The sequence below is a fragment of the Coprinopsis cinerea genome, assembly GCF_000182895.1.
Source record: "Coprinopsis cinerea okayama7#130 chromosome 2 map unlocalized cont3.2, whole genome shotgun sequence".
Classification (NCBI taxonomy): domain Eukaryota; kingdom Fungi; phylum Basidiomycota; class Agaricomycetes; order Agaricales; family Psathyrellaceae; genus Coprinopsis; species Coprinopsis cinerea.
Genome location: NW_003307543.1, coordinates 1,532,476 through 1,553,783, shown reverse-complemented (window position 1 = coordinate 1,553,783; position 21,308 = coordinate 1,532,476). Strand labels below are relative to the sequence as shown.

The 21,308-nt window shown below is 51.1% G+C and overlaps 7 protein-coding genes across 7 annotated transcripts; 3 read left to right on the top strand and 4 right to left on the bottom strand.

Annotated features, from left to right (window-relative positions):
- Window positions 1–100: 100 nt before the first annotated feature.
- CC1G_04253 (hypothetical protein) lies at window positions 101–2,009 on the bottom strand (the record flags this gene model as incomplete). Its single annotated transcript, XM_001833222.2, has 2 exons — window positions 101–1,344; window positions 1,436–2,009. 2 exons carry the CDS (start codon window positions 2,007–2,009, stop codon window positions 101–103), a joined length of 1,818 nt encoding a protein of 605 aa, XP_001833274.2.
- A 153-nt stretch (window positions 2,010–2,162) lies between these two features.
- On the top strand, window positions 2,163–7,872 carry CC1G_04252 (1,3-beta-glucan synthase; the record flags this gene model as incomplete). Its single annotated transcript, XM_001833221.2, has 9 exons — window positions 2,163–2,373; window positions 2,431–2,663; window positions 2,722–3,324; window positions 3,381–6,054; window positions 6,107–6,286; window positions 6,338–7,185; window positions 7,233–7,563; window positions 7,618–7,755; window positions 7,817–7,872. 9 exons carry the CDS (start codon window positions 2,163–2,165, stop codon window positions 7,870–7,872), a joined length of 5,274 nt encoding a protein of 1,757 aa, XP_001833273.2.
- Window positions 7,873–8,243: 371 nt separating this feature from the next.
- On the top strand, window positions 8,244–11,650 carry CC1G_04251 (transcription factor TFIIH complex subunit Rad15; the record flags this gene model as incomplete). The annotated part of the gene is made up of 19 exons (XM_001833220.2): window positions 8,244–8,361; window positions 8,415–8,445; window positions 8,497–8,543; window positions 8,599–8,676; window positions 8,726–9,037; window positions 9,089–9,205; window positions 9,267–9,390; window positions 9,440–9,536; window positions 9,588–9,694; window positions 9,757–9,854; window positions 9,905–9,999; window positions 10,049–10,167; window positions 10,221–10,290; window positions 10,339–10,510; window positions 10,561–10,746; window positions 10,802–10,894; window positions 10,948–11,054; window positions 11,103–11,283; window positions 11,342–11,650. The coding sequence occupies exons 1-19, from the start codon at window positions 8,335–8,337 to the stop codon at window positions 11,648–11,650; spliced, it is 2,370 nt and encodes a 789-aa protein (XP_001833272.1). The 5' UTR covers window positions 8,244–8,334.
- A 1,486-nt stretch (window positions 11,651–13,136) lies between these two features.
- Window positions 13,137–16,648, bottom strand: CC1G_04250 (ATP-dependent peptidase; the record flags this gene model as incomplete). The annotated part of the gene is made up of 17 exons (XM_001833219.2): window positions 13,137–13,506; window positions 13,573–13,639; window positions 13,783–13,880; window positions 13,934–14,013; window positions 14,066–14,165; window positions 14,221–14,310; window positions 14,372–14,449; window positions 14,502–14,571; window positions 14,627–14,696; window positions 14,753–14,865; window positions 14,925–15,176; window positions 15,227–15,304; window positions 15,362–15,450; window positions 15,499–15,635; window positions 15,692–15,754; window positions 15,808–16,195; window positions 16,253–16,648. The coding sequence occupies 17 exons, from the start codon at window positions 16,646–16,648 to the stop codon at window positions 13,375–13,377; spliced, it is 2,301 nt and encodes a 766-aa protein (XP_001833271.2). The 3' UTR covers window positions 13,137–13,374.
- Window position 16,649: 1 nt separating this feature from the next.
- On the top strand, window positions 16,650–17,851 carry CC1G_04249 (hypothetical protein; the record flags this gene model as incomplete). The annotated part of the gene is made up of 3 exons (XM_001833218.1): window positions 16,650–16,668; window positions 16,722–17,398; window positions 17,453–17,851. The coding sequence occupies 3 exons, from the start codon at window positions 16,650–16,652 to the stop codon at window positions 17,849–17,851; spliced, it is 1,095 nt and encodes a 364-aa protein (XP_001833270.1).
- A 31-nt stretch (window positions 17,852–17,882) lies between these two features.
- On the bottom strand, window positions 17,883–19,454 carry CC1G_04248 (hypothetical protein; the record flags this gene model as incomplete). The annotated part of the gene is made up of 4 exons (XM_001833217.1): window positions 17,883–18,107; window positions 18,157–18,261; window positions 18,315–19,364; window positions 19,431–19,454. 4 exons carry the CDS (start codon window positions 19,452–19,454, stop codon window positions 17,883–17,885), a joined length of 1,404 nt encoding a protein of 467 aa, XP_001833269.1.
- A 204-nt stretch (window positions 19,455–19,658) lies between these two features.
- CC1G_04247 (fructose-bisphosphatase) lies at window positions 19,659–21,175 on the bottom strand. The gene is made up of 7 exons (XM_001833216.2): window positions 21,048–21,175; window positions 20,864–20,992; window positions 20,534–20,789; window positions 20,395–20,468; window positions 20,223–20,322; window positions 19,875–20,147; window positions 19,659–19,817 (listed from the first exon to the last, which is right to left on the bottom strand). The coding sequence occupies exons 1-7, from the start codon at window positions 21,092–21,094 to the stop codon at window positions 19,671–19,673; spliced, it is 1,026 nt and encodes a 341-aa protein (XP_001833268.1). The 5' UTR covers window positions 21,095–21,175; the 3' UTR covers window positions 19,659–19,670.
- Between the last annotated feature and the right edge of the window lie 133 nt (window positions 21,176–21,308).

Below are 21,308 nucleotides of genomic sequence, written 5' to 3'. Positions count from 1 at the left end.
GATTTCATCCCACGTGATGTATTTGATTTTTATGGGATTCTACAGTACAAGGGTAGGTACTATGAGGCGAGTCTGGTAGAAAACGAGGGCGAGTGTATCGTCAAGACTTGGCCCATTTCTTCCAGTCAAATCCAGACTGGGGTTGCGGCGGCTCATTGGCCTTGCGCGGTCGGGCTTGGCGCTTGGTGGAGCCGCTGGAGGATGACCGTTTCAGGGAACCTTCAGGATTCTCTTTCGCGTTAACGTCCAAGAGTTCCTGCGTGAACACGGGGGTGGGGACGGTAGAGATGGGGACGAGAGGTTTCTTTGGCGTCTCCGTAGGGGGAGGCGACCGTTTCGCAAATGGATTCTTGTTGCTTGTGGAGGGTTTGGACGAGGAGCCCGAGGCAGAGATTGGCCCAAAATCACTCTGCCATTTCTGGGCGCGCCTAGGTACCATACTCACGATTTGCTGTTTGACCATATTCGCTCGCTCCCCGGTGCGATCGACGGAAGCAAAATCCGCTGTCCGCATCGTCTGTGCGATTCTCATGGTTTCCTTCCGCTTTGTTTCGCGTTGCCTCATCTGGATGATAGCCGCATCGAGCGCGTTCCAAGGCGGTGGTTTGCGATAGAGCATGAAGTGCGACCCTGGTCCAACAGAAGGAAGAAACAACTGCTGGTCTCGATTAGGCTCATACGGGTCCACATTGTTGAACGAGTTAACTGTGTCCCCAGCCCGGGACTGTGCGCCCGCCTCAATGGCTGAGGCACTTTCTATCAGGCCGGCCTTGCGTGTCTGCAGGTCGCGGTGAACGCTGTTTGAAGTAGACTGAACGCTGGTACTGTGTACGGAGACAATTGGTAGGGGCTTGGATTGGGCAAGACGTGGTCGCTTGCTCTTTGCGAATGAATTGTGAAACGACGGGGGCTGCTTCGATAAGGGCTTTGGCGGCGGGAAGGGGAAGGCAGGCTTGGAAGGCCCCGCAGGACGTGGTGTCATTTCGTGCCTCTCATACCACGCCTCTTTGTTTCGTTCGTGACGTTCCGCATCCTCTCTGGCCTGGGCGCGTCGATCAATAGCCGTGGTATTGTCTACCGTGACCCTGTTCGATCCAGACGAGAATGTCACCACGGCGTTCTCCACACCTTTTGAGGGGGACCGAGCGGTTGGCAGTGCCCTATGACGAAGTTCGGTTATGTGAAGGGTGTATGCATTGGGCGATGAATGGAGTCTGGAGTTTATTCGACGCAGGGTCTCAAGGCTTTGAAGCAATGGAGTTGGGTGAAAGAACACCTCAGGGGCGGCAGAAGAAAAACCAGGAGGCAGTTCGATCTTTCGGGTGCAAGCTGTACCTCGCAGATCTAAATGGCAGCGTGAGCTGCATCCCAATTGTCCAATGGACTAAAGACTTGCCGACGATCGAGAGGAGCGGAAATTTAGCAAGGATCAGACCCACGTCCGAGGTAATTTTTTTGCAGTTTCGCAGATTGAGGATACGGAGGGGCCATGGCCCGCGGTGTTGACGCTGGGCATCTTCGTCTCCAATTTCGCGAAGGAGGAGGGTATTGGCCAGACTCTGAATCCCGGTTGGAGTCAAAACGGTATCGGACGCGTCAAGCGCGACCAAGGAATGGAGAGATTTGAGTTCGCTAATTGTCCGGTCATCTAAGGACTTGCAGGATGCCAAATTGAGCACGGTGAGCAGAGAAAAGAGGGGGGTTGAGGGAATTTCTTGCAGCAGAGGCAAATGTATATCATTCAGAGGTAGCTCGTACGTTGACAGCTTGTGGGGAAGATTGTCATACAATTGGACAAGGGTTGCCCATAAACGGGGGTCCAAATTGTTGAGGTCTATGTCGATTTGTTCCCTGCGAAAGTTGAGGCGAAAGTGAAGGAGGTTGTGTAGTTGGTCTGGGTGTTCGTAGAGGCCATTTATCGCGAACCAGACCAGAGAAGGGACAGCGAGTGGTGGGATTGGGCTTGTATAAGTGCCTTGGAGCGGTGGGGATTGTGTGAGGGTGCGCATGTGGCGATGAGGGCGTGAGGCCAAGATTGTGATGGGAAGAGACTGTGTGGTCTTGTTGTGGTAACCAAGCAGTTTCCCATTTACTCTCATCTTGTAGTTGCTGGCGTCGACCGTCCTTTCTCTTAGACCAACCATTCTTTTATACCCAACTATATGGCCGCTCCCAACGGCTTTCCGAGGCCTCAGGACTCTGGAAATAATCCCTTCAGCCATCCTCAGTTCCCTCAGCGCCAAAATTCAGGCCCTTCCTTCCCTGTTGCCCGCCGCGATTATGACAACGAATCTGACATGAGCGACCACTACAATGCCATGAACTCCAGCAGCACCCGGCTTGCAGGAGCGCCCGGCTTCTACGACCAGAGCGGTAGGTCTCACTCCTGGTTCCATTTGGTGTAACCATGTAACCCTCCTTTTTTTACAGCCGACTCTTCTGGCCCAGATATGTACAACCCTCCCTACAACCCCTCAGTCGACTCCCATGCAAGCAGCGCTCCAAGCATATCTCCCTTTGCCGACCCCGGGTTGGGCGCATCCGAACACTACCCCGCCTGGTCTGCGGATCGTCAAATACCCATGTCAACTGAGGAGATTGAGGACATCTTCCTCGACCTCACCCAGAAGTTCGGTTTCCAGAGGGACTCCATGCGCAATATGGTTAGTATCTTCCTCCTCCCCCTCTCTCCACCACTGCATTGCTGACCGTGTCGTATAGTTCGACTTTACCATGCATCTCCTTGACTCCCGCGCCTCCCGAATGACACCGAACCAGGCGTTGATAACACTGCACGCAGACTACATTGGTGGCCAACACGCAAACTATCGCAAGTGGTACTTTGCCGCTCAGCTCAACCTTGACGATGCAGTTGGCCAATCTCAGAACCCCGGCCTCCAACGTCTCAAAAGCATCAAGGGTGGGAACAAATCTCTTGACACGGCACTCAACAGATGGCGAAATGCCATGAACAACATGAGCCAGTACGACAGGCTTCGTCAGATTGCTCTGTATCTTCTTGTATGGGGAGAGGCAGGAAATGTCCGCTTCATGCCAGAATGTCTCTGCTTCCTCTTCAAGTGCGCCGACGACTACTACCGCAGTCCGGAGTGTCAGAACAGGATCGAGCCCGTCCCGGAAGGCCTTTATCTGAACACCATCATCAAGCCTCTGTACAACTTTATCCGTGATCAAGGTTACGAGGTTGTCGATGGCAAGTTTGTTCGAAAAGAGAAGGACCACAAGGATATTATCGGCTACGACGACATCAACCAGCTTTTCTGGTACCCCGAGGGTTTGGCAAAGATCGTGCTCAGAGATGGGGTGAGTAATGCCGTTACCTTCAAGAGCTAGACAGGGGTATTCATACCAGATTTCAGACTCGTTTGGTCGACACCCCTCCTGCACAACGGTATCCCAAGCTGGCCAAGGTCGAATGGAATAAGGTCTTTTTCAAGACCTATTTCGAGAAGCGATCCGTTGCTCATCTATTGGTCAACTTCAATCGAATTTGGATCCTTCACGTATCCGTGTTTTTCTTCTTTACGGCATTCCATTCACCTCGGGTTTATGCACCCCGAGACCAGCTAGAACCGTCCGCGCCAATGACCTGGTCGGCAGTCGCATTGGGTGGTGCAGTCTCAACCCTAATCATGATTTTCGCCACCATCGCCGAATTCTCCTACATCCCCACCACATGGAACAACGCGTCCCATCTTACCACACGGCTCATCTTCTTATTGGTCATCTTGGCCCTCACTGGCGGCCCCACAGTTTACATCGCAATTGTCGACGGCAGGCCGAACCAAGGCAATATCCCCCTCATCATCGGCATAGTACAGTTCTTCATCTCCGTGCTAGCCACGGTCGCATTCGGTATCATCCCATCCGGTCGCATGTTCGGTGATCGAGTGGCAGGAAAGTCGCGAAAGTACATGGCATCCCAAACCTTCACAGCCTCATATCCCGCACTCCCTCGCTCGGCTCGCATTGCGTCGATCTCCCTTTGGGTCCTCATCTTTGCCTGCAAGTTCGCGGAGTCCTACTACTTCTTGACTTCCTCCTTCAGCAGCCCCGTCGCCGTCATGGCCCGGACCAAGGTCCAGGGATGTAGTGACCGGTTCTTCGGTTCTGCCTTGTGCACGAATCATGTTCCGTTCACTCTCGCAATCATGTACGTCATGGACTTGGTCCTCTTCTTCCTCGACACCTACCTCTGGTACATCATCTGGATTGTTATCTTCTCCGTTGGTCGTTCGTTTGCCCTTGGCCTTTCCATCTGGACGCCATGGAAGGACATCTACACCCGCCTTCCCAAACGAATCTACGCCAAGTTGCTTGCAACCGCGGAGATGGAAGTCAAGTACAAGCCCAAAGTACTTGTTTCCCAAATCTGGAACGCAATCATCATCTCCATGTACCGCGAGCACCTTCTCTCCATCGACAATGTCCAGAGGCTTCTCTACCACCAGGTAGATTCTCCCGACGGCCGACGAACCCTTCGCGCCCCGCCATTCTTCACAAATCAAGATGGAAAGGGGTTCAAAGGCACCTTCTTCCCCGCGGGGGGCGAGGCCGAACGTCGCATCTCCTTCTTCGCCTCCTCCCTTACCACAGCTCTTCCCGAACCCCTTTCGGTCGACGCGATGCCCACCTTCACTGTCCTTGTCCCCCACTACTCTGAAAAGATCTTGCTCAGCCTCCGCGAGATCATTCGTGAAGAGGATCAAAACACTCGTGTCACCCTTTTGGAGTATCTCAAGCAGCTTCACCCTGTCGAGTGGGACAATTTCGTCAAGGACACCAAGATTCTTGCTGAAGAGGTCGACGATGGTACCGGAACTCAAGCCAACGAGAAGCAAGCCAAGGCCGACGATTTGCCCTTCTACTGCATCGGTTTCAAGAACTCGTCGCCAGAATACACGCTCCGAACCCGCATCTGGGCCAGTCTCCGCGCGCAGACCCTTTATCGTACTGTTTCAGGCATGATGAACTATTCCAAGGCCATCAAGCTCCTCTATCGTGTCGAGAACCCAGACATTGTCCACACCTTTGGCGGCAACACGGAGCGTTTGGAGCGTGAATTGGAACGGATGTCCCGCAGGAAGTTCAAGTTCGCCATCTCGATGCAACGGTTCTCCAAGTTCAACAAGGAAGAGCAGGAGAACGCAGAGTTCTTGCTCCGCGCCTATCCCGACTTGCAGATCGCTTACCTTGACGAAGAACCCAGTTCCAAAGGTGGCGAGGCCCGTCTTTACTCGGCTCTCATCGACGGACATTCTGAAATCGACGAGAAGACCGGAAAGAGGAAGCCCAAGTTCAGAATCGAGTTGCCCGGCAATCCCATTCTCGGAGACGGAAAGTCTGACAACCAGAACCACGCCATCGTCTTCTACCGCGGTGAATACCTCCAGCTTATCGATGCCAACCAGGACAACTACCTTGAAGAATGTCTCAAGATCCGCAACATTCTTGGCGAGTTTGAAGAGTACTCTGTATCCAGTCAGAGTCCCTATGCGCAATGGGGCCACAAGGAATTCGCCAAGTCTCCAGTCGCCATCATCGGTACCCGTGAATATATCTTCTCGGAGAACATCGGTGTACTGGGTGACATTGCGGCTGGAAAGGAACAGACGTTCGGTACCATGACCGCTCGTGCATTGGCATGGATTGGAGGGAAGCTGCACTACGGACATCCCGATTTCCTCAACGCCACCTTTATGAACACTCGCGGAGGAGTCTCCAAGGCCCAAAAGGGATTGCATCTGAACGAAGATATTTTCGCCGGTATGAACGCCTTCGGTCGTGGAGGTCGCATCAAGCATTCGGAGTACTACCAGTGCGGAAAGGGTCGCGATCTCGGTTTCGGTACCATTCTCAACTTCCAAACGAAGATTGGAACTGGCATGGGTGAACAGATGCTCAGCCGAGAATATTACTACTTGGGCACGCAACTTCCTATCGATCGATTCCTCACCTTCTACTATGGTCACCCGGGTTTCCACATCAACAATATCCTCGTTATTACCTCTATTCACGTCTTCATGATTACACGTGAGTATCGCAGGTTATCCTCTCGTTTGCGCTATTCACGCCTCTTGTTTAGTGATGTTCATCGGTACTCTCAACAAGATGTTGGTCATCTGTCGTTTGGATGCGCGAGGCAATGTCATCGCCGGACAACCAGGATGTTACAATTTGATTCCCGTCTTTGACTGGATTAGGCGATGTATCATCTCCATCTTCTTGGTCTTCTTCATTGCGTTCTTGCCACTCTTCCTTCAAGGTTCGATTTCACTGTTCTATCATTCTGCGTTCGAAGCTGACTTGCGTATAGAACTTCTCGAACGTGGTACCGGCACAGCTCTCCTTCGGCTTGGAAAGCACTTCCTGTCATTGTCGCCCATCTTCGAAGTGTTCTCGACCCAGATCTACTCCAACTCGATTCTCAGCAATCTGACCTTCGGTGGAGCACGATATATCGCAACTGGTCGTGGATTCGCAACCACTCGAATCAACTTCAGCATCCTGTATTCTCGCTTTGCGGGACCCAGTATCTACATGGGCTTCAGGAATCTGTTGATCTTGTTGTATGTCACGCTCACCATCTGGATTCCCCATCTCGCCTATTTCTGGTTCTCCGTTGCATCCCTTTGTATCGCCCCCTTCGTCTTCAACCCTCATCAATTCGCCTTCGCCGACTTCATCATCGACTACCGCGAATTCTTGCGATGGATGTCCCGCGGAAACTCGAGGACCAAGGCGAGCAGTTGGTACGGATATTGCCGACTTTCGAGGACCATGATTACTGGATACAAGAAGAAGAAACTCGGTCACCCTTCGGAGAAGCTTTCCGGTGATGTGCCTCGAGCCACCTGGCGCAATCTCATTTTCTCTGAGATTATTTGGCCCATCTGCCTGGCCGCGCTATTCGTGATCGCATACATGTTCGTCAAGTCCTTCCCCGACCCCGTCACTGGAGAGCAACAACCCAGCCCGTTGATTCGTATCGCCATCGTCTCCGTTGGACCTATCGTTTTCAACGCGGCTGTCTTGCTCGGACTCTTCTTCATCTCGCTCATGCTTGGTCCCATGATGGACGGCTGGGCCAAATTTGGTTCCGTCATGGCCAGTATTGCCCACATCACCTGCTTGATTGGGTTGGTTGCTGCCTTTGAATTCTTCGTAAGTTGACCTTATTGGCTGGTTTCAGTTTGCTAACGTCGCTGTAGTGGTTCCTCGAGCAATGGGATGCCTCCAACGCCGTGTTGGGTGTTATTTGCATTGTTGCCATCCAGCGGGCCATGCACAAGTTCTTCATCGCCGTCTTCCTCACCCGTGAATTCAAGCACGACGAATCCAACAGGGCCTGGTGGACGGGTAAATGGTATGGTCGTGGCCTCGGCAACTCTGCCATGTCACAGCCAGCTCGTGAATTCATCGTCAAAATTGTGGAAATGTCACTTTGGGGCTCTGATTTCATTCTTGGACATATTCTCTTGGTTATTCTCACTCCACCCATTTTGATTCCTTTCGCCAACAGCCTACACTCAACTATGCTCTGTGAGTTTACTGGCTTACCCTGCACTCCAGTCTGTGCTGACAATTTCTCTCTAGTCTGGCTTCGCCCCTCGAAACAAATTCGACCACCACTTTTCTCGACCAAGCAGAAACGGCAGCGCCGCTGGATCGTCGTCAAATACACCGTCGTTTACATCTTCGTGGTTGCAATTCTTGCAGCCTTGCTTGTTCTTCGTGAGTGTCCTCCTCGAGCCCATGAAAGTTGAATGCCCAACCTGACCCACTTTTTTCCTAGCCGCTTTGTTCAAAGACAAGCTCAACTTCGACTGCGCCATTTGCAGAAGCATCTAACAAACTAACATCCACCAACTTTCATTGCATTTTCCACGGTCAAGATATTAGACACGACGGTGACGTCCCTCACATACCAGCAAATCTGCAACAGTCTTTTCATGTACAGTAACTTTTTTAGTCTAGATATCCATCTTCGTAGCATTAATCGGATAGCATATCTCTACGCTTCCGCTTGTCATTCCTTTCATGCTTAATTTACTTGGATTTTGAAAAGAAATTGTGCAGGACATGATTCGAACAATTGACTTGGATTTGACTGGTCTCGGGCGCGGAAGTATTTTGAGTTTGCGACGGCTTGGCATCACGGAAGGGCTGCTCGCGTCGACAGCAAATGGAGACTCTCTTTGTCGTTTGTCTTAAACGACGTTGACGAACCTCGCCCATCGTTCTTTGTATCTATCTTCTCTATCTAACTGTATAATATCTTGCTACACATAATTACTGACGACCTCAACCACCATGAAGTTCTACATCGACAACCTCCCAGTTCGTCTCTTCAATCCATTGTCCTCTCATGGCGACCTCTGAACATATTCCAGATCATCTTCCCTTACGACCGTATATATCCAGGTTCGCAACGCATCCCTTTTCACATATTTACCATTCTGAACCCGGAAACAGAACAATATGCCTATATGTGTGACCTGAAGAGAACTCTGGACGCTACAGTATGTTTTCGCAAACGACCAACTTGCTATTCAGTACATTGAGGGGCGGCTACAGGGCCATTGCGTGCTGGAGATGCCTTCGGGCACTGGGAAAACCGTCTCCCTTCTCTCCCTGATCGTGTCGTACCAACAGGTGCGTTGTGTACTGTCTCGTCTGCTCCGTCGTTAATGGCAGTGTGTAGTTCTTCCCGACGCGTCGAAAACTCGTGTATTGCTCTCGAACTGTTCCCGAAATCGAGAAGGCTTTGACTGAGCTGAAGCGTCTTATGAAATACCGAATCGATTATGCCGAAACGGAAGAAGAGAAGGAGAAGGAGAGAAACTTTATGGGTCTCGGTTTAACCAGTCGAAAAAACCTTTGCATCAATCCTGATGTTGCAAGAGAGAAGAAGGGCACAGTTGTCGATGCTCGGTGTCGAGACCTTACCAATACTGCAGTTTGCGAGAAGAATCGAGAGAACCCTGGGTCTGTTCCTGTCTGCGATTGGCATGAGGTACGTGTAGTCTGGTATGGCTCGACTGGCCTGTTCATTGCGTTGTACTAGAATCTAGGCAAAATGGAACCAGGAACGCTGATACCTCAGGGTATCTGGACTTTGGAGGGCGTGCTGGAGTACGCCCGGCAGAAAGTAATATGTCCTTATTTTGCAGTGCGGAGAATGGTAGGTGTTCTCTTAAAGGATATCGTACTGACATACCTAACTTCGTTCCATTAATGGCCAGATGGGTTTTGCCGACATCGTCATTTACTCTTACCATTATCTTCTGGACCCCAAAGTCGCTGAACAAGTCTCTAAAGACATATCCAAAGATGCCATAGTGGTGTTTGATGAGGCCCACAACATTGGTACGTAGTTTATGTTTGTCAGGAACCACTTCTCACTCGCCAAATGCAGACAATGTCTGCATCGAGTCCCTTAGCATCGATCTGACCAGGCCAATGCTCGATTCGGCGGCTCGCAGTGTGACAAAACTCTCAGAGAAGATCGACGAGTAAGCGCCATCCACTTGCTATTCTATATAACCTGAAACCGACGTTGAAAGAATCAAAACCACCGACGCTGCCAAACTGCAGAATGAATACGCTAAGCTTGTCGAAGGGCTGCAGGAGGCCGAAGAAAGCGACACCGATGGCATTATGGGAAACCCTGGTAAGCAATAAGCTCTTCTCGTGTTCCTGTATCACGCTCTTATCGCTATTCATCTTCCTCAGTTTTACCAGATGACCTACTACATGAAGCCATACCAGGAAACATTCGCAAGGCAGAGCATTTCGTTGCGTTCCTGAAGCGATTTGTGGAATACCTGAAAGTGATTCTTGCAAGCTTCTGTGAAGTTTAACGGGGCTAATCCTTGTCTAGACCCGCATGCGGGTGACACATGTAGTGGCCGAAACCCCTCTTTCCTTTTTGCAACATCTGAAGGATATCACGTACATCGAACGGCGTCCGCTCAGGTAGGTTGTCAGATCAATGAGTTTCAGACCATCTGACATGATCTTCTAGATTTTGTGCAGAGAGGCTACAGTCGCTCGTTCGGACGCTTGAGCTAAACCGCCTGGACGAGTATTCAAGTCTACAGAAAGTGGCTAGTTTTGCGACACTGGTTGCAACATATGAAAAGGGTGGGCACCTAGGCACTCCATTCCCTCTCTCTCAAGATCTGACGGAACCATAGGCTTTCTTCTTATACTCGAGCCATACGAGACGGACACATCAACTGTTGCTAATCCCATTTTCCACTTGACGTTAGTGCTTGATGGATTTCCGCAATCACACAACTAACCCCAGTTCAGATGCTTGGATCCCTCTCTTGCCATCAAGCCCGTGTTTGAACGCTTTAGCAGCGTAGTTATTACTTCAGGGACGATCTCGCCGCTCGACATGTATCCCAAAATGCTGCAGTTTACGCCGGTGGTCCAAGAAACATACCCCATGACATTGACACGCAACGCGTTCCTCCCCTTGGTGAGCTCTTCCAGTGTCATGTCTTCTGATCGTCCTGTAACCCTTGTCAGGTCATTACCCGTGGAAGCGACCAAGTTGCTATCAGTTCGCGATTCGAGGTCCGGAATGATCCTGCGGTTGTTCGCAATTTTGGAAGCATCCTCGTCGAATACAGCAAGATCGTCCCAGATGGGGTAGTCGCCTTCTTCCCGAGCTACTTGTACATGGAATCAATTGTTGCAGCTTGGAATGATATGGTGGGCGTACCTCATCTAGGCCTTCGCATGTCACTCAACAATCAACCTCCCTCAGGGAATCTTGAACGAAGTCTGGAAGCACAAGTTGATATTTGTGGAAACCCCGGACGCAAACGAGACGAGCATAGCGTTGGAGAACTATCGCAGGGTAACCATTTTCTCCTGGAGACACATTACTGGGGCTAAAAGAGCATTGTCTAGGCTTGTGATAACGGTCGTGGTGCCGTGCTACTGTCTGTAGCGCGAGGAAAGGTTTCCGAAGGTATCGATTTTGACCATAACTATGGACGTGCGGTCATCATGTTTGGGTATGTTGAGAGGTTATCCGGCGGACAGCGTGACTGAACGTTTTCAAGTGTCCCATACCAATATACCGAAAGTCGGATCCTGAAAGCCCGCCTGGAATATCTACGTGATGCATATCGGATACGCGAATCAGAATTCCTCGGATTCGATGCGATGAGAACCGCCGCACAGTGTGTAGGGCGTGTTCTGCGCGGTAAGACGGACTGGGGGCTGATGATCTTCGCAGACAAGGTACGGAGCATCTGCGCCTCTTGAAGTCATCGAACCTACTAACTTTGTCTCCTTCCAGCGGTTCGCACGTTCAGACAAACGATCAAAACTTCCCCGCTGGATAAACCAGTGCATCACGGAGACTGCGTCGAATCTTTCAACAGATATGGCGTTGACTCTGTCAAAGTTGTTCATGCGGACGATATCCCAGAACCCAAACGAAAACCAGACAGGCGTGTCCCTATGGACTTTGGAAGACGTCGAGAAAGCCCAAGCGAAGCAAAAGGCCCTCGAACTGGAAGCTCAGCAACGAACTGTGGATGACGACGACGAATATGGTGACGGTGGACTAAGTGACAGCGCATTGATGGAGATGGACTTGAATTGAAGGATTAAATACAGACGTAAGTATGTTTGCGTGTTCAAAGTTGCAGGACGGGGGGACTCATGTCGCTCGATCTTTACAGGTTCCAACAGCGCTATTTGGCCAAACTCATTAGTTGCATTGGGGTGACTGGCCACATCGCTCGGACTGTCGTAGGGTGAATGAACAAACGTCAGACAGTACATCAACACTGTACGTACCGAAGGGTTATGGATTCGCTCGGGCTGTGTCCAAAAATTGCGGCACCCGCAATTTGTGGGAGGGCAGGAGGGGTTATGGTGCGAGCTCAATTTACAGTCGGGCTCTTCGCAGTCGACTTTGACTTCATGGCTAAAGACTCTGTGGTTACAAGTGTAGTCGGTGAACAATAGTTTCCGGAAGCACATGGCTGTAACGATTTGCAGTGTCAGACATCAAGTAACGGCTCCGAGCTGGGACCTATACTTGCCTACTAGTTGGCCTTCGGCGGAGGTAGGATAGAACGCAGGAATGGGCTGATCGCCTGTGTGTATGGGTTTAAGCTTCGATCAAGGCCGTCAGACGGTGCGTTATGTTCCAACTCTGGCGACACGTACCGCTCGGATGGGTCCAGCAAGGGAGCTCTGGTAAAGGGGGAGTCGTTGGGGATTCCAACAGCCATTTTCTGCTCCCCTTTTATGCGATTTACAACCTCCCCTCAGGCTTGATACGGTCCGGCTAATGACCCATCCATCGTCGTCAGCGAGGCTTTCCGAACCAGTTTGGAGAACCAGTTTGACCATATCCAACTCAATTCAGGGTTCACCAGATGGGATTTTCCGCGCGACAACAAGGTTTGACGACATTGGTCAGATCGAGATTTGGATTGAAGGATAAGGGCAAAAGGACACCGGTGTCTGGATGGCTCGAATCGCCTGATACGGTTCCATCACCAGCACCTGGAGAAATGCGCGAGTGCTATCTATTTGATCATCCCGTGCCGTTCTTAAAGGCCGTAAAGCAGATGAGAGTGTTCCTGTCAATCAGCAGATGACGACGGTACGGTGGAAGATCGGGCCTATGGGAGTGAATAGCCTTGGAGATTTGGGGGAAACAATGAGCGGGCAAGGTCGTGGCTCAACCACGCCCTGAACACGAATCTTTAATTTTAACACGGCTATCGTAAAGACTGTCCTTACTGCGGGTGGGTAACTTCGGCCTCACAAGCCGCTGTTATCAATTAGAGTGGGAAATGTATTGCCCTTGGGCGACATCTTAGCGAAGGAGTGAGCATCCTGTGACTGGCCTTCGCTTCCCAGCTCATCAGAGAAGCGAGTCGTGACCACAGTGAATCTGCAGTCTATAGACTCATCTAGGTGCTGGAAAGCATTTGGAACACAGGTGAGATGGCAGCCGACGGCGAACTCCATGCTACTCTAGTACTTCCTAAAACCCTCCACAAGCAACTCCGAACCGGTCGCAAGGTGAGTTCCAAAGCGTTCATCACTGCCCAGCAGGCCCGAATGTGAGTGCCGTTTCATGCACAGAGTGCGCAAGATCTGAGCGATCAAGCGCAATACAAAGTGCCGTAGATTGCTAAGTAAAGAAGTAGGGTGTATGGGCGGCGGTATGTAAAGAAGGACGGTCGGTAGGTAATGGCTTTTGGACTGTACAGTGGAATTATATCGTCGCTGTAAAATAACGAGGCCCTCCCGCGAAGAATTACGCATCTAACTGACGTTCAGGTTCTTTTTCCTGACATTTTGCCATCACGGCTGCTCCTTAGGCTTTGAAAGCTCTTCCTCTAATACCTCCGAGATATTTCGGATAGGTTCCCCTTTGATGACTTTCTTCACTTCTTCGGAGTCTAAAGTTTCGTGCTCAACAAGAGCATGTGCAAGCTAGAAAAAGGAACAATGAGGTTAAATCGCATCCTGGTGTCGTGGAGGAAAAGAATTTTGGGTTACCCTGTGGAGTTCATCGATCCTGGAGCTGAGAAGTGCCAGGGCACGAGCTTCGCCCTCCCTCACGATCCTGGAATGAAAGGGTTGAGTAACAGTAGACACGGGCGAACGGCAGAGAAAAGAGCAAGCGCTCGGAGACTGCCGGCAATGCTTTATCCCACTTTCGCCAAAACAGACGATATGAGAGAGAACCACAAGTCAGCAGACCCTCACCTTGTCACCTCTTCCTCAATCTCTTCCCGTCTCTTTGAACTGAGTGATTCGTCCCTAGTGTCGTAATAGACTGGTCCAAGTTTGGAAAAGCCCCATTGCTAGAATGAGCTGGTGAGTATCACAGTCACAGAATGATAGCAGTTTGTCCAACCTTGACCATGGCTTGAGCGGTTCTGGTGGCATTCTTGATGTCGGAACTAGCTCCGCTAGTGACGTTTTCTGCACCATAGACTGGAAAGAAGATTAGAAAACCCGAAGTAAGGCAATAATCTGCGCTGCTTACTGAGTTCCTCTGCAACGCGGCCACCCATGGACACATCGATGCCGGCCAAGTATTCCTTTAGGCTAACAGATGTTCGATCGTTTTCGGGAAGCAATGAAGTCTGTGGCGGTCATTGTCAGTTCAAGGGCCTACATAACCGAAAGACGGGGAATTACATAGCCCAAAGCATGTCCACGAGGTACACAAGTAACCTTGTGCAAAGGCATTGCTCCATCGGTATACAGGGCCACCAAAGCATGTCCTCCCTGTTGAGATATAATTAATAAAATATTACGACTGACTTTGGAGCAACGAAACAATGCGCACCTCGTGATAAGCTGTCGCTAGTTTCACCTTCTGGTCTTGGTATTGGCTCTTTCGCTCAGCACCCATGAGGATGCGATCCTAGATCGATAGGCGGTTAGTGACAGGAGAAATACTAGTGTGCCTTGCGTACCTTGGCCCACTCAAAGTGCTTGAGTGTGACTTCACGCGCCTTCTCCTTCGATGCCTGAATCGCAGCTTGACTACACGCAAAATAGTTGAGCCAGACATCAGCAGAGATGCTACAGGGAGGCTTACTTGACCATATTCTGGAGATCAGCGCCAGAAAATCCAGGAGTGCCCCGAGCAAGAACTTTGGGATCCACATCTGGGAAGCTAGGGGTAAGTCACCAGGTCAGGCGGAGCAACCATCGGCATACATACCTTTGCCAGTTGTCACATTCTGCATGTGGTGTTGCAGGATTTGGGCCCGGCCACGAATATCTGGCAAAGGGACCGCAACGATCCTATCGAATCGTCCAGGTCGAACCAAGGCCCTGACGGCAACGCCAGATGTAAGTAAACGTGACAAGGCGAAGTATAGAATGAAACGTACTGGTCGAGACTTTCCGGGAAGTTCGTAGCGGCAATGACGATGACGGCTTCATTTTGCTGGAAACCATCCATTTCCACAAGGAGCTGGTTCAGTGTTTGCTTCATGTATTGCTGATCACGACTGCTGCGCTTGCCACCGACAGCGTCCAACTCATCGATAAAGATAATGGCTGGTTCCTTCTTGCGGGCGGCCGCGAACAGTTCCCTAACACGTTTGGCGCCAACACCTACGAACATCTCCTCAAAGTCGGATCTAAAACAATGCATTAGACAGAATAGCTTCTTCAAATGGGGTAACCGTACCCGGAGGCAAAGAAGAAAGGCACGCCGGCTTCCCCTGCAACAGCACGAGCCAACATGGTCTTTCCGGTTCCCGGTGGTCTGAAAACAGCAACAATCAGTCGAACTGCGCAGAGACCGATATGCAAATGCCATTACCCAGTTAGTAAAACACCCTTCGGCAATTTACCACCCAATGACGAAAACGCTGCAGGGTCCTTGAGGAATTGAACGATATCTTGAAGTTCCTGATTCGATGGTCAATACACTCCGACGATGATGTCGATAGTGCTAACCTCTTTTGCCTCGTCGACGCCATGGACATCACTGAACTTGACGGCTTTACCTTCCGAAGGCTCAAATTGCGTTTGTCGAGGCCCAGCTTTCATGAAACCGCTGTTTTCGAAGAATACCGAGAGTATGACCAAGAAGACTGAAATTAATGAATGAGCAGCATGATCGCGCGGGGGATTGAATGTGACCACGCACAGAACGAGCTGACAATCATAACGGCAAAGAACCTCACAAGACGTGGAATCCATGAACCCCTCCCTAAACACATGGTCAGTATCGGGTGCTACAATTGAAAATGTGGCAAAACGCACGTTCAACTATGGAAACCTGTATGGGTTCATTGGGATGCGCTGCACTGGCTGCCGCGAGTCTCGATGCATCAGGAGCGGGCGGTGGTGGCGTTGTAGGGGTTGGGGAGACGAGTGGGCCGGCGAGAACAGACTCTGCAATATTCTGACTGGTTGGGACACTGGGCGTCGAGGAAGGTTGGGAGTCTGCAGAAGAACCAATAGTAGCCTCCCCAGTAGTGTCTGGAGCGTCCTGTTTGGTTTCCGTTGCGGTGGCAGGGTGATGAGCGGCTAGCAGACTGTCCCGTCTGCGAACCGCGGAGAATACCGTAGACTGTTGGCCGGTCTTGACGAGAGCAGTCAAATACAGTTCAAAGGCTTCCGGGCTTGCGAGAAGGGGCGACGAAGGGTCCTATTTGGCGTTTTGTTCAGTAACTGCGTTGGTTCATGACTAGTGGGCTGCACTCACAAACTCGCACATTCTCTCCCAACGACTTATGATGAGCTCATAGGACGACTTGTATTTCGTGTCGGCGAGAGCCTTGTAGAGGGCGACCTGTTTTGCAACATCGTGTGGATGAACGTTGGCCTCTGCCTCGAGACGCGTGATGTGAGCGACTAGGTGGGGCGTCGGGGCGGGAGTTGGGCGAGGACGGGCGAAAATGGAACCCAGGGACAGCTGGCGGTGGTGAACGACGGACCTGAGTACGAGAGAGCGGTGTACAGGCCGTATTTGACGCAGAAATATTGAGGGCGGTGGATGGCTGGCCGCGGCGCGGGCGACTCGTACGGCCAGCATAGTCGTCGTTTGAGCGAAAGCTGTGATGACGCGGGAGCGTGCGATTTCTTGTTCCTCTCTCATCATCATGTCCCACCGTGAAAACTGTAATGTCCATTTCCCATTCTTTATCCCATTTACTGTTCCTCATCGTCCACAGCAATTGCAGCTCTTAATTTGCTCATTGCTGCTTGCGACGCCGCCGTCTCTGCCATCGACGCTGCCGACGGTAATCTCGATGACGACCTCAAAGATCTCGATCAGACCAGCCTCAACGTCATCCACAAGGATTTTTTGGCCCTGCTATCGCTGCTCTATGCATCCACCACAAAAATCGCGTTGTGCTTGAAACCCAGCTCACCGACTTACTCGGCGTCTATCACTCCCCTCAAAGACCAAACAACACATGTCGGCAACCTGTCGCAGAACGTCCGGCTCGTCCGCAAAGAACACGGTTTGACCCTACTCAACGAATTTAAATCTGTGGCGAAGACGGTCATAAACCCCTTGAAACAATTGGCCCAGGTTTTCCTGGACCATGCAAACGGGGAAAAAGTGAACGATGATGCATATCTGTCCAAGACAGGTGAAGTTCACCACGCGATCGACAAGGCTCGTTCTTCCCCAGGCGGCCTCTCTTCCAGCAATCACATCGCGGTCAAGAAGGCATGGGGCCTGCATCAAGGCTCCCTCATTGACGCCATGGACGAGTTGAAGGAATTGTCCGAATCAGAAGGGAGCCCTGGTTCTACTGACGACATCGATGATGGCTGGGACGAGCTGGGGATCGATGCACCCTCTAAAATGTCTGCTGAAGAATTGGGTCGATTGAAAAAGGTATTACTGGTTCAGCTATTCCCCTGAAAATGATGAATTCATTTTCAATGGCAGGTGGAACCCATCATCAAGCTGTCGACGCTCCTTCACAAATACGTCGCAAAACGTTTACTCTCTGCACCCTATGACTCCCTTCCAATCCAAACCCATCTCAACCCACTCCTAGATTCCCTCGCAAAGGATTCAGCTCTGTTCGCCGCTGCTGTCGACGACCTCGCGTCCACCGTCTATGCGCCCCAGGACACCGAGGAAATGTCCCTCCAGCTTCGCAACTTCACCGACTTCATCGAAACCCTCTCCAGTCGTATAACCTCCATTCTTTCATTACCGTCCGTAGGCGAGCTGCTGAAGGGATCTGGGAAAGAGGCTTCAGCACAAAAATGGTTTGATACGTGCTTCGATCAGTTGAACAAATCTATAAAGGAGTTGTCGGATGTGCTACCAGATCCCTAATAAAAAAAAGGAGCCTCGAATGCGATGCAGATTATCGCCTGTCATGACCGTAAGTTCCATTCGCGAGCGGCTGTGATTCCTGACTTTCCCTCTCCCTTTGCTCCCGTTCGCGAGCCTTGCTCCTCTCCCACATCTCCCTCCATTTTCCAGCAAGATAATGGGGGTATAGAGCACCGCTGTGATATGTTCTTAGCCGTTCCTCGAACCGCGAAATCTTCTCATACTGGGCTTGCAGGTCGAAAGGTGGTGTTTCTCGCTACGACGTTCATTAGATAGCTTGTCTATGCAACAGAGGAGATACCGACCTGTTCCACTGCCCTCTTCGCTTTCCACTCTTCCTTCATTGCCATGAGTTCCTTCTGGCGTTCTGCTTCTTTCGCTCGTCTGTCCGAGCTCAGTGCACTTGCCCCCTGCAGCATGGTCAGCTTATTGTCAACTCTCTGAAAACAGGACCACAACGTACTCCTTTGAACAACTGGTCATAGATGTTTTTGTTCGTTAAATCCAAATCTGCCACGCCTTGCTGTGCAGCAGGTAGTCTCGGAGCAGGGGTAGCAGGCAAAACCTCGCTCAAGATACTGCTCACAGTCGACTTCGCAGTGGCTGGTGTCGTAGGCGCCGTCCCGTCCTTATTCTTCTTGATAGTTGGAAGCTTGCGTTTCTTCTGTGGCGGGGGACCAGTCCCAGTATCTTTGGGAACAGACCCATGGCGCGACGCCGGACTCTTCGACGAACCAGAAGGGCGCGAGTCCGCGGTTCCAAGTGGTCGACCTGAGCGTTCGGAATTGGTAACGTCCACATCCATGTCGTCCAATGGGAGAGGATCTGGTTTACCTGTCCTTGCTGGGGGTGGTGGAGCTGTCTTGCCCTCATTTCTAAACTTTATCTCTGGGGATGCAGCACGTCTGGTCCCTTTGCCTCCCTTCGCTTTTCCACCTTTCCCGACAGCCTTCCCCTTCCCTTTCTTTCTTCCATACTCTTCCTCATCAGAATACTCCTCTTCTGATACAGGCCTCATATCATCGTCTTCATCCTCCATAAAGTCCGCCTCAAATTCTTCATCCGACATGTCAGAACCATCGCCCACCGACCGCTCTCGTCTAGATGACGACCTTTTGACTTTCTTCGTTGGTGGTCCGGATTTACCGCTACCCTTCCTGCTCGACTTGGACTTCTTTGTTCGTTCTTCCTTTACTGGCGCCTGTACCGGTTCTTGAGACTGGTAAAACGGGTCGTCGGTATGAGCGTAGCCAGCGTCGCTCGAGCCGTCTATGTCGACGTCTACGTCTTCTTCGTTGGGTCGACTATGCTGGTATCCCTCGTCTTCATCCTCTTCGAGAGCCCTCGCGTGTAAAAGTTGTCTTCGGTTGCTCTTGGATGAAGAAGCGACGGGTGCTTGCTCGACATCATCTTCGTCGTCGTCAGAAGCGATGAATTGCCTCTTCCTCCCGCTAACAGCAGTCCGCCTGCCAACGGATGGACCAGGACTGTGGGAAGGGGAACGTTCTGGAGACTAGCAGGCATCCAAACTTTGTGTGAGCCTTTCTTGTGATTGAAAGCGGAGATGCGTTTGAATTACCGTCAATGGGGATTCGGAAACCATTGTCGTTGTTGGACGAAGAGCAAGGTTCACGTTCCTAATTGGGCACACGAATCAGGCCGACTTCGGCACGGAGCAAATAATGCCAAGCAAATGAATAGGGGTTGTGACGTCATGCGCTCATCTTTACGAGTGGTCAAATATGCAATTGAAATACAGAATTACAGTCCTTGGTGGTATTCAATGGTCAGATGTTATGCACTTTCTACTTCGTTTCTTCTATCCTTCAAGAGGGACCTCTTTGTAGAACCTCATCAACTCTTGCACATCATCCCTGCTTCCGAGGAAGACAGGGCACCGTTCATGGATGGTCTTGGGCGTGATATCCAGGATCCGCTGTGTACCGGTAGTAGCAATACCGCCAGCCTAAATTTCATCGGCGGTCAGTGTTTCGTACGTCCCGTGCAGAAAAGATTGACCTACCTGTTCGGTCAAGTAGGCCATGGGGAACGCTTCGTACAACAGCCTCAGCTTCCCGCTCTTGCTCTTCTTGTCACTCGGGTATCCGAAGATTCCACCGTAAAGCAGGGTTCTGTGTACATCGGCCACCATGGATCCGATATACCTAGCGCTATAAGGTGACTTGTTGTTGGCGGGATACTTGATGGACTTGAGGTAGGCCGTCGTAGGTGGATAAAAGTACATCGAGTTTCCTTCATTAAAGGAGTAGATCTTCCCTCGTGGTGGAATAGTGATCTAGCCATGGAATAAGATAAGCGAGTGAAAGGTAGAATACGATAGAGGGCGTTAACTCGGATCTAGTTCACGTACGTTAGGATGGGTAAGGATGAATTCGCCGAGGGCCGCATCGAGGGTATAGCCGTTCACTCCATTTCCAGTCGACATGACCAGGTTGCACGAAGAACCGTACCTAGAAAGAGAAACAGATAACCAGAAGTGAGCGCCCTGTCGGGGAAACGGAATATCCTCTTGAATCACGCACATGGTATATCCAGCCGCGACCATCTCCCTTCCTGGTCTTAGAACGTCTTCGATAGTTCCTGTAGATTCCGGTTGCTAAAGATAAGACATACGCTTGTCAGCGATATCAGGCGACAAAGCGAGCGAGAGAGAGTACCCACCACTTTGTAGATACCGAAGATTGTACCAATGTTGACACCGGCATCGATGTTACTCGAGCCATCCAGAGGGTCAAAGACCACGCAGTACTTGCCCTTGTATGGGTCATCGATGAAGATTGCCTCGTCCAGTTCCTCTGAAACAAGAACGGCGGTCTTCCCAGAGGCACGCAAGGCGTTAACCATGATATCGTTTGAAAGCACATCCAGTTTCTTCTGCTCTTCTCCTTGTACATTGGTCTCGCCTGCCAGACCAACACTAGTGGCAATGTCAGCACGTCCCTCCGTGTTTCGCGTCGTTTCAGGGTCGCGACCAAGGTGTCCGGAACTCACAGGTTGATTAGACGAGCTTTCCGGACGTTGGTCGCGATGAACTTGGACGTTAGCTGGATGGCATTGAGAAGGAGAGTGAGATCGCCAGTTGCAGACGACCCCAGACGGATCTGGTCACTGAGGACATGGCTACAACGACGCGCGTTAAACCCCTGATTGGAAGAGTGGTATGAGATCAACGCACCGAGTGAGGGTGATAAGGTCGGTGCTCGGGGGTTCCTCGTTGGCCATTGTGGAGAGTATGTGGTAATTGGTGGTGATCGTAGTCGTCGATGTGCAAGAAGAGTGAGTGGTAAGTGGACAAGGAGTGGGGAAACGGATAGACTCGGACGGGTCCTAGTTGTGAAACTCATTTGGTTCCGTTCCATATTTATGAGCCGCGGGCTCCCGTGTCTCCAATCACCTTTGCTCAAAGAGCTGGGGGTGCGCTCGATTCACATGCTCG

What these genes read in the sequence shown, in the direction of transcription:
- CC1G_04247 (XM_001833216.2), bottom strand. Translation starts at nt 21,094, where the DNA reads ATGGCCAACGAGGAACCCCCGAGCACCGACCTTATCACCCTCACTCG. An exon ending in GACCTTATCACCCTCACTCG is followed by an intron (nt 20,993 to 21,047) that starts GTGCGTTGATCT and finishes GCGTCGTTGTAG; the next exon opens with CCATGTCCTCAGTGACCAGA. An exon ending in TCTTCGGTATCTACAAAGTG is followed by an intron (nt 20,469 to 20,533) that starts GTGGGTACTCTC and finishes TCTTATCTTTAG; the next exon opens with CAACCGGAATCTACAGGAAC.